The 13,712-nt window shown below is 50.9% G+C and overlaps 5 protein-coding genes across 5 annotated transcripts; 3 read left to right on the top strand and 2 right to left on the bottom strand.

Moving 5' to 3' along the window:
• Positions 1 to 105: 105 nt before the first annotated feature.
• Positions 106 to 2,547, top strand: P174DRAFT_383133 (bifunctional molybdopterin adenylyltransferase MobB/molybdopterin molybdotransferase MoeA family protein). The gene is made up of 4 exons (XM_024823147.1): positions 106 to 443; positions 496 to 536; positions 595 to 632; positions 685 to 2,547. Exons 1-4 carry the CDS (start codon positions 174 to 176, stop codon positions 2,472 to 2,474), a joined length of 2,139 nt encoding a protein of 712 aa, XP_024687976.1. The 5' UTR covers positions 106 to 173; the 3' UTR covers positions 2,475 to 2,547.
• On the bottom strand, positions 2,495 to 6,049 carry P174DRAFT_400431 (DDHD family phospholipase). Its single transcript, XM_024823898.1, has 4 exons — positions 4,730 to 6,049; positions 3,376 to 4,672; positions 3,176 to 3,313; positions 2,495 to 3,122 (listed from the first exon to the last, which is right to left on the bottom strand). Exons 1-4 carry the CDS (start codon positions 5,741 to 5,743, stop codon positions 2,668 to 2,670), a joined length of 2,904 nt encoding a protein of 967 aa, XP_024687975.1. The 5' UTR covers positions 5,744 to 6,049; the 3' UTR covers positions 2,495 to 2,667.
• On the bottom strand, positions 6,018 to 7,871 carry P174DRAFT_417059 (uncharacterized protein; the record flags this gene model as incomplete). The annotated part of the gene is made up of 4 exons (XM_024824570.1): positions 6,018 to 6,115; positions 6,513 to 7,131; positions 7,195 to 7,780; positions 7,828 to 7,871. The coding sequence occupies 4 exons, from the start codon at positions 7,869 to 7,871 to the stop codon at positions 6,018 to 6,020; spliced, it is 1,347 nt and encodes a 448-aa protein (XP_024687974.1).
• A 1,993-nt stretch (positions 7,872 to 9,864) lies between these two features.
• Positions 9,865 to 12,374, top strand: P174DRAFT_383126 (putative FAD monooxygenase). The gene is made up of 2 exons (XM_024823146.1): positions 9,865 to 10,891; positions 10,956 to 12,374. The coding sequence occupies exons 1-2, from the start codon at positions 10,241 to 10,243 to the stop codon at positions 12,201 to 12,203; spliced, it is 1,899 nt and encodes a 632-aa protein (XP_024687973.1). The 5' UTR covers positions 9,865 to 10,240; the 3' UTR covers positions 12,204 to 12,374.
• Positions 12,375 to 12,486: 112 nt separating this feature from the next.
• P174DRAFT_437821 (CXXC motif containing zinc binding protein) lies at positions 12,487 to 13,570 on the top strand. The gene is made up of 5 exons (XM_024826395.1): positions 12,487 to 12,620; positions 12,735 to 12,849; positions 12,923 to 12,988; positions 13,143 to 13,265; positions 13,320 to 13,570. The coding sequence occupies exons 1-5, from the start codon at positions 12,586 to 12,588 to the stop codon at positions 13,461 to 13,463; spliced, it is 483 nt and encodes a 160-aa protein (XP_024687972.1). The 5' UTR covers positions 12,487 to 12,585; the 3' UTR covers positions 13,464 to 13,570.
• The last annotated feature ends 142 nt before the right edge of the window (positions 13,571 to 13,712 follow it).

Raw genomic sequence — 13,712 nt, 5'->3', positions numbered from 1 at the left:
TTCCGCGGAGCGTGGACCTATTATGACGGTAGTTGACCACAAAAGCGCTCCCCGCTATCTGAAGCTTCGTGATATATCTCCGATTCCGCTTATCGAACTACTTAAGAGGTAAGGTATCCCCGCACCTCCAACAAGCAACGAATTAGTCACGCACTGCAGCATTTACACCCAAGATGGCCGACGGCAAACTGAGGGCTGCAATTCTGGTTGTTTCGGATACTGCTTCTCAGGATCCATCCACTGACAAGGTCGGCGATACTCTGACCGCTTCATTTACAGCCGAGGGGTCGAACAGCTGGGACCCTCCCGTCATCAAGATCGTGCCAGATAATGTGCTAGATATCCAGCGGACGATCTGCAACTGGACAGATGGTCCAGATTGGTTTAACCTGGTTTTGATTAGCGGTGGTACGGGGTTTGCTGTCAAGGATAATACACCCGAGGTCTGTTATGCTGTTCTGAGAGACCCAAACGAGAAGCTAATGGCTTGTGTAGGCTGTATCGCCTCTCATTCATCGCCATGCGCCTGGCATTGTGTAAGCCGGCTGTCGAAGTTACTTATTATGGACTATGGATACTGACGGCATGACTCAGACATGGCATGCTTGCCGCCTCTCTTAAAGTGACACCGTGTAAGGCTGGAGACATCATTCTACTCAGTGCAGTAGCTGACCATTCCTTCAGTTGCGATGATGTCTCGGCCTGTTGCTGGTGTCAGAGACAAGTCGCTCTTGATCACGTTACCAGGTTCCCCGAAAGGAGCCAAGGAGAATCTTGAGGCTATCATCAAGCTCCTACCGCATGCCTGTACTCAAGCGGCTGGTGCAAACTCCAGAGCTCTCCATGCAGGTGGAGTCAAGAAGCTAGAAGCTGAAGCTGGTGTCTCTTCTCAGAACCAAAGCTCTGAGGGCAAAGCACAATCGCATGACCATCACCACCACCATCACCATCACCACAATCATGGGCATTCTCATGGTCATGGACACGTAGTCCCAAGGGCGCATACGTCCCCTTCGGAACGACCTCAGTCTAACGACCCGAATGCCGGACCAAACCGTCGTTATCGCTCATCTCCTTACCCCATGCTTTCGGTCGACGAAGCTCTCAAACTGATCAGCCAGCACACGCCAGAGCCGGTTATCATCGAGGTTCCTGTGACATCTTCTCTTGTTGGTTATGTCGTCGCTGAGGATGTCTACGCTGGAGAGGCAGTACCGGCCTACCGCGCCAGCATTGTTGATGGATATGCCGTTATTGCACCGGATTCACCAACGGCCGGGCCTAGTACCAAGGGGATCTTCCCCGTAGCCTCCGTCACTCACGCGAACCCAGGAGGGACGCTGTCGCCTCTTGAACCTGGTACCGTTGCGAGAATAACCACCGGCGCACCCCTCCCACCCAACGCGAACGCAGTCGTGATGGTAGAAGACACCGTCCTGGTGTCCTCGACACCCGACGGTCAAGAAGAGGCCACCATCGAAATCCTCACAGGCGACATCAGACCTCTTGAGAACGTGCGTGAGCCAGGGAGTGACGTCGCCCTAGGCTCCAAAATCCTCTCCAAAGGCGACCTCATCACATCCGTCGGGGGCGAAATCGGCCTCCTCGCAGCAACAGGAACCAAGACCGTCAAGGTATACAAGAAGCCCTGCGTGGGCGTGCTCAGCACCGGCGACGAGCTAGTCGAACACAACGACCCAGCCAAACTCCACGGCGGCCAGATCCGCGACTCCAACCGCCCTTCGCTCCTCTCCTGCCTGTCCTCATGGGGATTTCCCACAGTGGACCTGGGGATCGCGCGCGACACACCACCCACGGAACTGGAAAACGCCCTCCGCGACGCCCTCCGCGGCGTAGGGCGCGCAAGTGCCAGCGTCGACGTGATCGTCACCACAGGCGGTGTCTCAATGGGCGAGCTGGACCTGCTCAAGCCGACCATCGAGCGCTCGCTCGGCGGCACTATCCACTTCGGCCGCGTCTCAATGAAACCGGGGAAGCCGACGACGTTCGCCACGATCCCATTCAAGCCTTCGTCGCTGACGGGCTCCGCGCAGCAGGAGCGCGAGTCGAAACTCATCTTCTCACTCCCGGGGAACCCCGCGTCGGCGCTGGTGACGTTGAATCTGTTCGTGCTTCCCTCGCTGCACAAGATGATGGGAATGGGGCAGAGACAGACTGCCCCAGGAGTAACGCCTGCGCTGGGGCTGCCTCTTGTGTCTGTCACGCTGGCGCATCCGTTTCCGCTTGATCCTAAGCGCACAGAGTACCACCGTGCCATTGTCACTGCCTCGTGCTCCGATGGCCGGCTGTATGCCACGAGTACCGGTCTCGAGGGTGTTGGCCAGCGGAGCTCAAGAGTGGGAAGTCTTGCGAGTGCCAATGCGCTGCTGGTGCTTCGGCCGGGAAGTGGGAAGGCGGAGAAGGGTACTCTAGTGGAGGCTTTGATGCTCGGCAATGTAGTGCCGGAGGCCTAGTCTAAGGCGATGAGTATGCTATGAACTTGTATGGTAGTCTCGTGGCTAAGGTACAATGATACTCGGAATGAACACAATAAAGATTGATATTTCCTCAGCACCCCCAGAAGAGGATGCTTCACTGCAATACGCCAATATGTAGGTATCTCCGCCCAACGCCAATGCCAGTCACAGAGTCATTATCTCTAATCTATCAACCTTTATGTATCTTCCATCCCTTCTTCTTAGCCCTGAATGCAGGCAATGTCGATTCCCTCCCCTGCTCGCGGGCTACCTCTATGACGACAAAGCGAACAAAATCTGCTAGGATCCAGTAACTGCTATGCGCACTCAGCATGTTCAGATATTGAATGTTCAGTGGTCCACCACCGCCGGAAATGAAATAGTCTATTTGGCCGTTATCGTTAAGGAGTACCATGCGTTTTTCTGCAATCTCCTCCCGTGTGAAATCATGTGTCTCCATTTCCACGTTGGAAGGGAGCTTGGTAATGGTGGCAGGACGAATGGGCGCGGAAGCAGTAGACGTGCTCCAGCGAAAGACACTGCCGAAGGATTCCCAGAAGGAGGATGAAGTGCCCGGGATTGAAGCGGCCTTTAGAGAATTGGCAAGGTCAACGTCCACTGCGGCATTGACACGATATGCGATTGCTGATGGAGTCAACATTACACCCAATTGCAATGGCAAATAAGGAGGGGCTTACGGTCTGTAGTATGCATGATGTTGTAGAGATTGTCAACGGCCAAACAACCATAAGTGTCTGCCTCGCCTGCAACACCCCGAAGTCGATCTTCGCCTTCGTAGCCGGGCTTATCTCGACCTCGTCGTGGCAAGAGGTTCGCTGGAGAGTTTGTTAGCAGGTGTTCCGTAGAACAACCTGTGTAATCCATAGATCCAACGTACCTTTATTCAAGAGTAAGAAAAAGCCGACAGGACTACCACAAAGGAAAAGATTCTTCGTGTCAAACTCGAAAATATCATTGTGAACGCTCGTCGTTGCGAAATCAATGTCTGGTAGCTTGGTCGGCTGATGACTGAGAATATCAATAGCCATAGCGCTTCCTAGAGAGTGTGCAATCAGGTGCACACGACCGTGCTTCTGGAACCCGGGGTTGTTCTTGCACCACAGTCGAAATATTCTATTCGCTTCTTTGACAACTGCTTGAATCATCTTCGGCTTGTGATGTGACAAGTAGTAGGGAATGTCGAGCATGACATCACTGATCAACGACCTGACAGCCGGAATTGTCTCTGGCGTGATGTCGTTCAGCGAGAAATGGTTTGCAGTTGGATCATCAGAAATCTCAGACTCGAGGCTGACATCCGCCAGGGATAACGTCGATCGCCAATTGACGGGTAGGGCCATAATCCCGCCATGGCCCTGGCGCACATGATGCCAGACCGGCTCATTGTTGAGCTCCATGTTGATATTTCTGCGGAAGGCATTGATTGCATGCGTAAAATGGAAGCTCTCCATACGTTCCGATAGCTTCTGACCTATGCCATGGATGACCAACACCAAGTCCGTCGGAGTAGGTCGCGATCCTTCCATTGCACAGGCATAGCAGACTTGTCTACCATCCGTCCTGGACATCGCTCGCGACTGGATTCGGAGGTAATTTCTTACATCTACAGGACTGGGTTTAGATGGATGAAGCTGTTCCCATGAGCGACGGCTGAAGCCACGAACCACGGGTATTCCAATATGTCGACCTTTGCGAATCGAACTGAGAGGTCGCCTCCCTCTTGAAACTGAAGGAAGCAAGCTGGGTCTGAGAATTTGAGCATTCCTACCATCGACATATATGACACTCGAATTCAAAAAGGGCTTGGCGGCTTCAGCATGTGCAGTCGCTCCACCAGCAGCTCGATTTTCTTCAAACGTTGGCGAGTCAGAATCCGGACCCGCACTTCTTACCTGAGCGCTAGATCCAGGGCGTGAAGTAGGTGTGCTGTGGGATTTTGTATCGGGTTTCGGCCACAGTTTGTGCACGATTTTCATTTCCGCGTCGGCTCCGTTCTCAACGCAGCTGTTGAGTTCATCTTGCCATGTGTCCGTCCAGGGTTTCAGATAAATGTATCCATCCTCGAGCTTGTTGGCGAGCTCTGTCTCTACTGGAAGCATTGTGTTCTTGTAAAACCAAGTAGCACGCAGAACATTCGATTCATCATGAAGAGGACTCCAGTATATGGGTTTCATCTATAGGAGAATCAGCGCCGTCAGATCCTGAACTCGGCTAATTGAGGGAAATGCCACCTTTAGATTCGGTAACTCCACCAGGTGAAGTCGGGAAACACCGACGGGGACCTTCAACTGAGAAGTGTCCTCCTGATCAACTGCTCCAGCTTCCATTATAGGTCCTTCTGACGAGTTGTCTTGATCAACACTGTTTCTCAGGTCCGAGGGCTTCGTCGCAGTATGATGCGACCCAACGTGATAGGGTTCAGCCAGGATATTCGCGCTTCCACCCTTTGAGGAGACAGTTTCAACCGAGCGACCTAGGGGGCTATGTAACTGAGCAATAGGAGCTCTGGCAAACGGCGAGCCGCTAATGCTCGCATCGTGAGATGATTTACCCGGTAGACTTCCACCGTCGAATCCCCCCATTGATGGATTTTCGCTCGCTGAGGGTGTACCTGCATCGCGTTTTGCAGCATGGGGTTGACCGCTTAAGGAGAGTTCCCTTTGTCTCTGGTTGTGATTGTCCGACCCATCGTCCTGTGCAGAGCCAACTTGCGATCTGCTCCATGAGACACCGTCACCCGCCCCACCGACTCCGTCATGGGATTCTCCTCTGCTACTGTGAAACAGTTGGTCATTGGTAGACGAAGTATGGCCATTAGGCGGACTCTCATCAATCCCAGTGAGGCTTCCATCTCCACGGCTGCCTGTATGCCTACTCCGCTCCGTGTCACTGGCCGATTCCTTCCCAGGTACAGCTATACCTGCATTTCTCGGGATGCTTGAAGTCTTCTTTGACCCGGCCGCCCTTTCCTTCATTGTTTGTCGAAGATGCCGCCACGCTTCCTCGAGCGCTATGTTGTCCTTGACAGAGAATGGCTGCGGTGGTGCCCGTTCATTCTTCGCATTTTGACCGCTGGACGGCGGAGGCAGTGCGCTTAAGGGATCATCGATCGGTAGAGACGAGGTGTAGAAAAACTGCGCCCGAACTTTGGGCGGCTCAGATAGAGAGTACCATGTCGAAGGGTCGGGGTCATCGTCAGCCAAAAGACAGGTCGGTCCGTAGGTGTGAAGAGGACCAGCCATCATGTGAGATGTTCTGGACAGCTAGTTCCGTGAACAGAAGGTGGAAGCGAGTAGAGAAGACCTAAGCTATCATCAAAGAAAGAATCTGCGTGCACTAGAGTTGGAGAATGCCGGTTGATATGCCAATGCCATAGCATCAAAGCCGACACTCAATTTCCCATTGGCTGGCCTCGTGTCAACAAGGGGACTGGGACAAAGGAAAGCTTCAAAAGAGTTTAATGTCCGGCAGCAACCGGGGAGTTGTCATGATAGGTGACAGATCTCATTACAACTATTCTCAGAAAACGACAGGAACGATAAAATCGTCTGCTGCGAAGGTGAAAAGCAGTCGATGAAGCTGCGCGAGGTCATTTGCTTGTGATCCTACGCGGGAGCCTATGACGTCGGCCACGTGCTTGGGCATGTTCTGGGCATTGGCAAAATAAACACGGAGACCGCAACGTTCAACTATTCAGTTTCTTTGGAGAGCAATGCAAAGAGAACTCATCGCTTTGGTTATGAATTGAGGGAGAGCTCAGATAAAAGGTTTCTGTCAGATCTGAACGACTTTCTCTGTGCTTTGCTATAAGAGGGTATCGAAGAAAAGCAAAGCCACACTAAACAGAGCCTAATAACGTGCATGCCAACATCAGGTTGGAAAAGAAGAGAAAGGCACAAATAAATCAGAGAAGACCTCGGACTCAGGAAGAGTCAACGGCTGATCTACTCGCAGTGTTGTCCAGCCCACAACTCCACTTGTTCAACGCAATTTCAGTTTAGTGCATGAGCCGACTGCTTTCTGTGGGTCCGCTGCTGGAGCCTGAGAAGGTGCTGTTGCTTCGCTCAAGATGATAGTTCATCTGTCGGCGTTGCCTCATCAAGGCTAATGTGCTCATCTGAAGCTCTTCGAAAGCAAGTAAGGTGGCATCGTGCGCACCGAGCATGTCGAGGAGCTTGTGGATGTCGTGCATGTGTTTCCGAATGGCACTGTCCGGGGCGCAGAAGGTGCGGACACTCATCTCCTTCACCACTGCTTTCCAGTTGTGAAGATTGGAGTGTAGAAGGATGGGGTTGGCTGAGCTCTCTCCATCGAAGCGCAGTGTTCGGATGTTAGACAAGATCAGTCGACGCTGAGTGGCCTGATCGAACTGAAATTCGACGACCTGAGGTCTGTTCTTGGAGCCCCAGAAGTTGGTAACCTTTTTGATTGATTCCTCTGAGATACGGCCGGCTTCGTATTGTCGAACGAGGAATGTATTTGCGGTCACGCAGATCATAACTTCCATCTCCGAGTACAGTCTGGCCTGTGTAGGAGGGTCCAGAGAGATGGGGACTGCTGACTCAGGAACAATTCTTGGCCGGCGTGGTGCACCAGCGAATGCCTTTGGGTAAGCCTTTGCCATATCCTCAGCCTGTATATCATATTAGCGGGCCTGTACGTGATCATATCAAAAAAGTTAACTGTGAGCACTTACCATCTCTCCCACCTGATGCTTGATCTTCTTTCCGAAATCCCGGAAGATCTTCGACTTTTGTCTCTTGAGCGGCGTAGTGTTCAAGTCATCGGCGTAGCCGAGCCAGCCATTTGTTCCGAAAAGCTTCTTGTGCGAGGATCTCACTTGCTGGGTCGTGTCGCCGAAGCGATGACGATCAATCGAATGGAAATCACATATTTCCGTTATTTCGTTCACAGGAGACAAGGAGTGGTTGCTGTACCCTTCAAGCACAAAAGTGGCTTGCTGACTAGCGGGAATATCCTCGTCGTAGACCCTAACAGATGGTTTGCGCTGAATCCCTTTATGCAGAGGGACATCGAGCATTGCGGAAAGGTGGAGACCAGCAGAAGGCTCGGCGCAGTGGAGTGAAGGAGAAGATGAGATATCAAGAGGAGACGGTGGTGCAACAGTGCTAGCGTGAACTGACTGCAAAGAAGGGGATCTGGACTGAGTATCCAGAGAAGAGAGTGTGGTGGCCGTGGTATCAGGAGAGGTATTCCAGAATTCCCTGTACTTTTCATAGAAGGGATTGAGCTTGGCGATATCCTCATACGAGAGATGGATACTTTGGGCGATTAGCATATGCATTTCCGAATGGGTAGAGGATCATACTCAGGGCTCAGCATGATGGGGACTTCGTAGGTTTCGTCACTCATGGTGATGAAGCGGTATGTAGGATGGGAGCGAATTGACAGCGAAGTACTGCTTGATAGCAGAGACGAGATACTGTACGTGCAAAGGATTACAAGAGAAGGCAGATGCAGAGAGTCGATGTAATTTTCGAAAGAAGGTGCATCGAGGAGAAGAAGGTGTAGGAGACTGATATAGCCTCGTGGCAGTCAGCCTCTTATTGTCTATTGATAAAGGCATCCTCTCATTTGGCTGGGATACAATGCTATTGTCAGTGCGATGGGTCTATTCAAGACAATCTGCTCAGGCTAAAATGATTTTGCTTGCTAGTCGCTCTCGCCCTATTCAGGAAATCCTGAGGTGAATGAGAGTGGACTCGCAACAATAGCATTCTGTCCATTGCCTAAATGGCATTAGGGAATGCTTATTCGGAGTAAGGTTGTAGTTTGATTGTTAACTTTTTCTTCTTTTCTTTTCTCTTTATTTATATTCAACAACTTCTCGTAGCAATAGAACAATTCTATTGTCCCATATTTTGCTGGCATTCAGCGCTGAAATTTCATCAATCAACAGGAACACATTCAGGAAAGACCATATGCTCAGAGAGCTGCCCGGTCACAAAGAACTAGTGGATCCGCATTTCTTTCTCTCTTGTTGCCAGAACCGGATTATGACTAGGTAGTTATTGAGGGAAGTACCACAAAATCGTGGTTTTGGCCGTTGTCTCGAAGAACCAAGATGACGCCACGAGTTGACATGACTCTGACTTCTTATTTCAGTAATTTATGGACAATAGCAATGTGACCTGATATGTTCGTTCAATTATTATGATGTAGATCTGGTACAGGGGTAAAGCCATTAGGGCCCTTTGCCTTTGAGTAGAGATGAATTCAGTGAGCTTCAGGAACTGCTCAGTTCCCACCAAAGGGCGCACTATTATCGAATAACACTTACAATAGATCCAACGAATACTAATGGATGTAGGCCTTGAGTTGCACAATCTGTACTTGCCTTGTGATTCATGATCTTGTAAATGCCCCAAAACAACAAGATGACGTCTGGAGTTCTTTAAGCGAAAGCGAGTCCAAAGTGAGCTTTGATAACGATATTCACTACGCATCTAAGATATGTATACCTTATTTGCTGTGAGCAAGTATTCCTATCTCCCGATGGCAGGAGACCCCAGAATACGACAGCTGGTAAGGAGGATGATGCAGAGATCTAGCAACTGCCACTGGATTAGCCGCGAATATCCAGCAAGCCGAACTCCATGCGGTAAAATGTCTCCCTAAAACGCAAAATACTCCGGGAAGCCGAACCACAATGCCTGGGGAAGAAACATTAGTAGAAAACACGGCTAGAGAGCTGCTAAATGTATGTTAGCACACGCCATACCCGCACATCGTAGAGAGGTAGGCGGTCTTCGGAAGTTCCCTCTCAATGGCCAATGGAGATGCCAGGATTGAGGGTGAATACCAGTTTATGTGTCCATATTCGGTCGATCCGATGCATGGTAATCGAGACGGTATCTCAAGGACGTCCGTGAAGGTTGCCAGTTCCCATAGTGCGGCCATTGAGCGGCATCTCGGGATCAGACGCGATTCCACTCAAGGCTACGTAGACTTTTGCACCGGAAATCCTCCTGAGCGTTAGGCCAACAGACTATAGAAAAGACCAATCGGGTTCAAGCTCCTCAGAAGTTATAGATATCCTTCGAAGCTCGAGCAGCTCATACGTCGTTTAGCTGAAGTAAATGGCAATAAAGTCGGGATTTCCATGGAGCCAATCAGAGACAAATGGTAAACCGCCCAGAAGTCCCGGGCGACGCTGCCGAGGGGTCCTAGTCACGTGAAACTCTCCACTTGCCGACCTCCTAGCCGCAGCCAGGGTCAGAGACTCGGAATGGACCACGGCATTCCTCCATTAGTCACCCCTGCTAACCACTCACCATCTGCCTTCCGGCCTCCCCGCAGACCCAGCTCCCATCCACGCCCGCACGTCCCGCAATCCCCAATTACAGGGAGTCCCTCTAGTTCGACTGCTGGACCAAACCCGCCTGTGCGTTGCAGCTTAGGGTCGCTTATGACTTGCTCTCTACCATCCAGCCGAAACTGAATGCCGTTGTGGTCCTCCGTTGCTTGACACTGTTCACCCGCTACCTCAGCTGCCTCGAATTATATATGAGCGCCTACTACCCTCTTGGAAATGGCTTATTTTACTTCTCTCTGTCTTTTCTATCTCACCTACTTAGATCCAGGATTACTCTTATACGGGTGATGCTGTGCTATTGATTATTAGCTATACATACACTCCTTGCTTGGATACGTCATTGGCGGACCCTCAACCTCCTCCCGCAAATTCAACAGTTTAAGGATATTCAAGTCAATTGACCAAGATGGCACACAGCCAAGAAAAATATGACATTGTCATCGTGGGCGCCGGCCCTGTTGGAATTCTGCTGTCTCTCTGCATGTCCCGCTGGGGCTACAAAGTGAAGCACATCGACAACCGCCCGGTGCCTACCGCGACTGGCCGCGCCGATGGTATTCAGCCTCGCTCAACGGAGATACTTCGGAACCTGGGTCTGAAGCGTCAGATTATGGCTTACAAGCCAGCTAAGGTGTATGATGTCGCTTTTTGGGATCCTCTTCCCGAAGGCAAGGGTATCCACCGCACCGGAAGCTGGCCTAGCTGCCCTCGGTTCATTGACACAAGATACCCTTTCACTACCCTCGTCCACCAGGGCAAGATCGAGAGAGTCTTTATTGACGAGATTGAGAAGGCTGGCACAAGAATCGAGAGACCCTGGACAATCATCGGTTTCAAAAACGACGGCGCGGACAAGAACTATCCCGTCCAGGTGGCGCTCAAGAGCATTGATACAAACGTTATCGAGACCGTTCGCACCAAGTACCTCTTCAGTGGTGAGGGCGCTCGCAGTTTTGTCAGAGAGCAGCTCGGCATCAAAATCCACCATAAGGATCCCATCTCTTATGTGTGGGGCGTCATGGACGGTGTCGTGAGAACAAACTTTCCTGATATCGAGGTAAGGACAGATTTTCACCCAATAGCGGGAAAATGGCTTCATTTGCTAATTCGTTTTATAATAGACTAAGTGCACCATCCACTCAGATGCCGGCTCCATCATGGTTATCCCGCGTGAGGACAACATGGTCCGTCTCTATGTCCAGATCGCCTCTTCCTCCGATCCCGACTTCAACCCAAGAAAGACCGCCACTGCTGAGGAAGTCCAGGAGACGGCAAAGAAGATTCTCAAGCCATACACTCTGGAGTGGGACCGCGTCGAGTGGTACTCTGTTTACCCAATCGGTCAGGGTATCTCCGAGAGATATACACTGGACGAGCGTATTTTCATGGGAGGCGATGCCTGCCACACCCACAGCCCTAAGGCTGGTCAGGGTATGAACACAGCGTTCCACGATGCACTCAACATGGCCTGGAAGCTCCACGCCGTCGAATCTGGATTAGCCGACCGTTCCATTTTGAGCACGTACGAAAGCGAGCGCAAGGACATTGCTGAAAGGCTGCTGGACTTCGACAACAAGTATGCAGCCCTCTTCTCCAAGCGTCGCCCAACAGCCGGCGAGGTCGGATCTGCAAGCCACACCCAGGCCGTTGCTGGCGGTGAGGAGGATGAGTTTATCAAGACCTTTAAGTCTTCCTGCGAATTCACCTCCGGATACGGCGTTGCTTACAAGCCCAATGTTTTCAATTGGAGTCCAAGCCATCCCGCTCAGTCGCCTCTGTTCAACATCCCTGGTGTTAAACTGACTCCTGGCCGCGCCTTCACCCCTACCACTGTGACCCGCTTGGCGGATGCCAACTTTGTACACCTCGAGCAGGAAATCCCTGCAAACGGAGCATTCCGCATCTTCATCTTTGCCGGTAAACAGGCAAATACCAAGAAAGCGATCACGGACTTTGGTGCCAACCTTGAAAAGGAGCGATCATTCCTGTCTTCTTACCGCCGCATCGATGAGATCTCTTTCTTTGAGCGCCATCTGCCTCACTCCAAGCTGTTCTCTATCTGCCTGATCTACGCTGCTCAGAAGAACGAGGTTGATGTGGAGGCCATCCCTCAGATCCTCCGCGATTACCACCACCACATCTACGCCGATGACATTCCTGACGTGCGCGTGCCTCTCGCCAAGTTTGCCGCCCATGAGAAGCTGGGCTTCGACCCTGAGAAGGGGGGTGTTGTTGTTACTCGTCCTGACAGTCACGTTGCCTGCACTGTGCAATTGGTGGATGGCAGCGGCACTGTTGACGCTCTCAACGCCTTCTTCAACTCCTTCTCCACAAAGCCCCTTGGCCAGGACCAGCAAAGCCGTCTGTAAGCGGAATTATTCTGTTGAAATCCTGTGTATCTTTGATTTTGTGTCCATTGTCTTTCCTTTCTGTCTTATGATTCGTTCCGGACGAGCGATGACGATTTGCATTACTGGCGTTGATATCCATGTATCCGCTTTTCTTTTCACTTTTAAATAGAAGATAGCCCAAAAACAAAGCTTTCAGTAAGATATGAGAATTCCAGCAGTGGTGCATGTAGGCGGTCAATCTTATCAGTACGACCGTACCTAAGGCAGTGGACCGAAGACGATGGAATTTCTAGAACTACATCACGCACAGAACACACCCACCTAAAGACTTCTGCATCGCATTTCTCCCTCGCTAGGTTCTGTTTAAGAAAAAGGCTGATAAGACTCAAATCAAATCAAAATGCTTTCGCTTCTCCTCTCTGCTGAGCTTACAGGGTAAGATAACACAGGCGAGTTACATATATCCTTCATCCTTCCCTCGATTTTGCCTTTTCTGCCTATATCACTTTCCCCGCACGCATCATGACAGTAGCTCATCACTGAATGTAGGGTCACCGACCTTCGGCCAAAGGACACGGAGCAAGAGCCATACTTTTACACCTTCAAGGTACAATGCACTTCTTGCCGCGAGGTGCATCCGAACTGGGTCAGCTTCAATCGCTTTGTAAGTCTGCGTAGCACACGACACCCCTCTTACAAACAGTGGTGAGCAACTGTACTAACATCTACCGATACAGGAGCAACACGAGATCCCCGGAAGTCGGGGCGAGGCCAACTTTGTGTGGAAATGCAAGCTTTGCCAGGTTGGTCATTTCCTAGCAATTATGTGCTCGGTTTGCCTTTACGAGCCATCTCGTCTGTTCTTGCGGTCGGTTCTACGGAGACCGAAGCAGATGATGAGATACCGGATGTAGGCAAGCTTTTTATAAAGCTATTCGTTAACCATGTTTGAATCAGAAAACCCATTCCGCTTCGATCGTCAACGGTCCGCATGCCTATGAAGGAGATGAGAAGCGCAAGGGCAGCAAAGTGATCGAGATCGACTGTCGTGGACTGGAGTTCACGGAGTTCAAGCCTGATGTAAGTTTATCATCATTCCCTGGGCCGGGCTAGATTTCTGACGAGGCTGCGCAGGGAGATTGGGAGGCAAAGGGCATTGATTCGTCCACGCCTTTCACTGGTATAGATTTGTCCGAGGGAGAATGGTATGATTATGACGAGAAAGCCGGGGAGGAGGTCTCCATTAAGGAAATCAGCTGGCAGGTGGGAAGAGGTTGAGATGTATTAGCCGACGATTTTACGTCGAGGGGATTATTTCTGTAGCATTCTGTGTCAGTATCTTCATTCAGCTCATTTCGAGCTTTCAATTCATTTGTCACGTGGTGAAGTGCGTCTCTTATGTAGAAGCCTGCGGCGGACACAGTACTCTTAGTCGTCTGTTCCTCCTAACAACGGGTAAGAGGACCATGAATCGGGTAAACTAAAATCAATTCAAGTTCCAGTCATTGACTTGTTTATTTCCATTCA

This window comes from Aspergillus novofumigatus (genome assembly GCF_002847465.1).
Source record: "Aspergillus novofumigatus IBT 16806 chromosome Unknown P174scaffold_1, whole genome shotgun sequence".
Taxonomy (NCBI): Eukaryota; Fungi; Ascomycota; class Eurotiomycetes; order Eurotiales; family Aspergillaceae; genus Aspergillus; species Aspergillus novofumigatus.
This window is presented reverse-complemented; position numbering and strand designations above follow the sequence as displayed.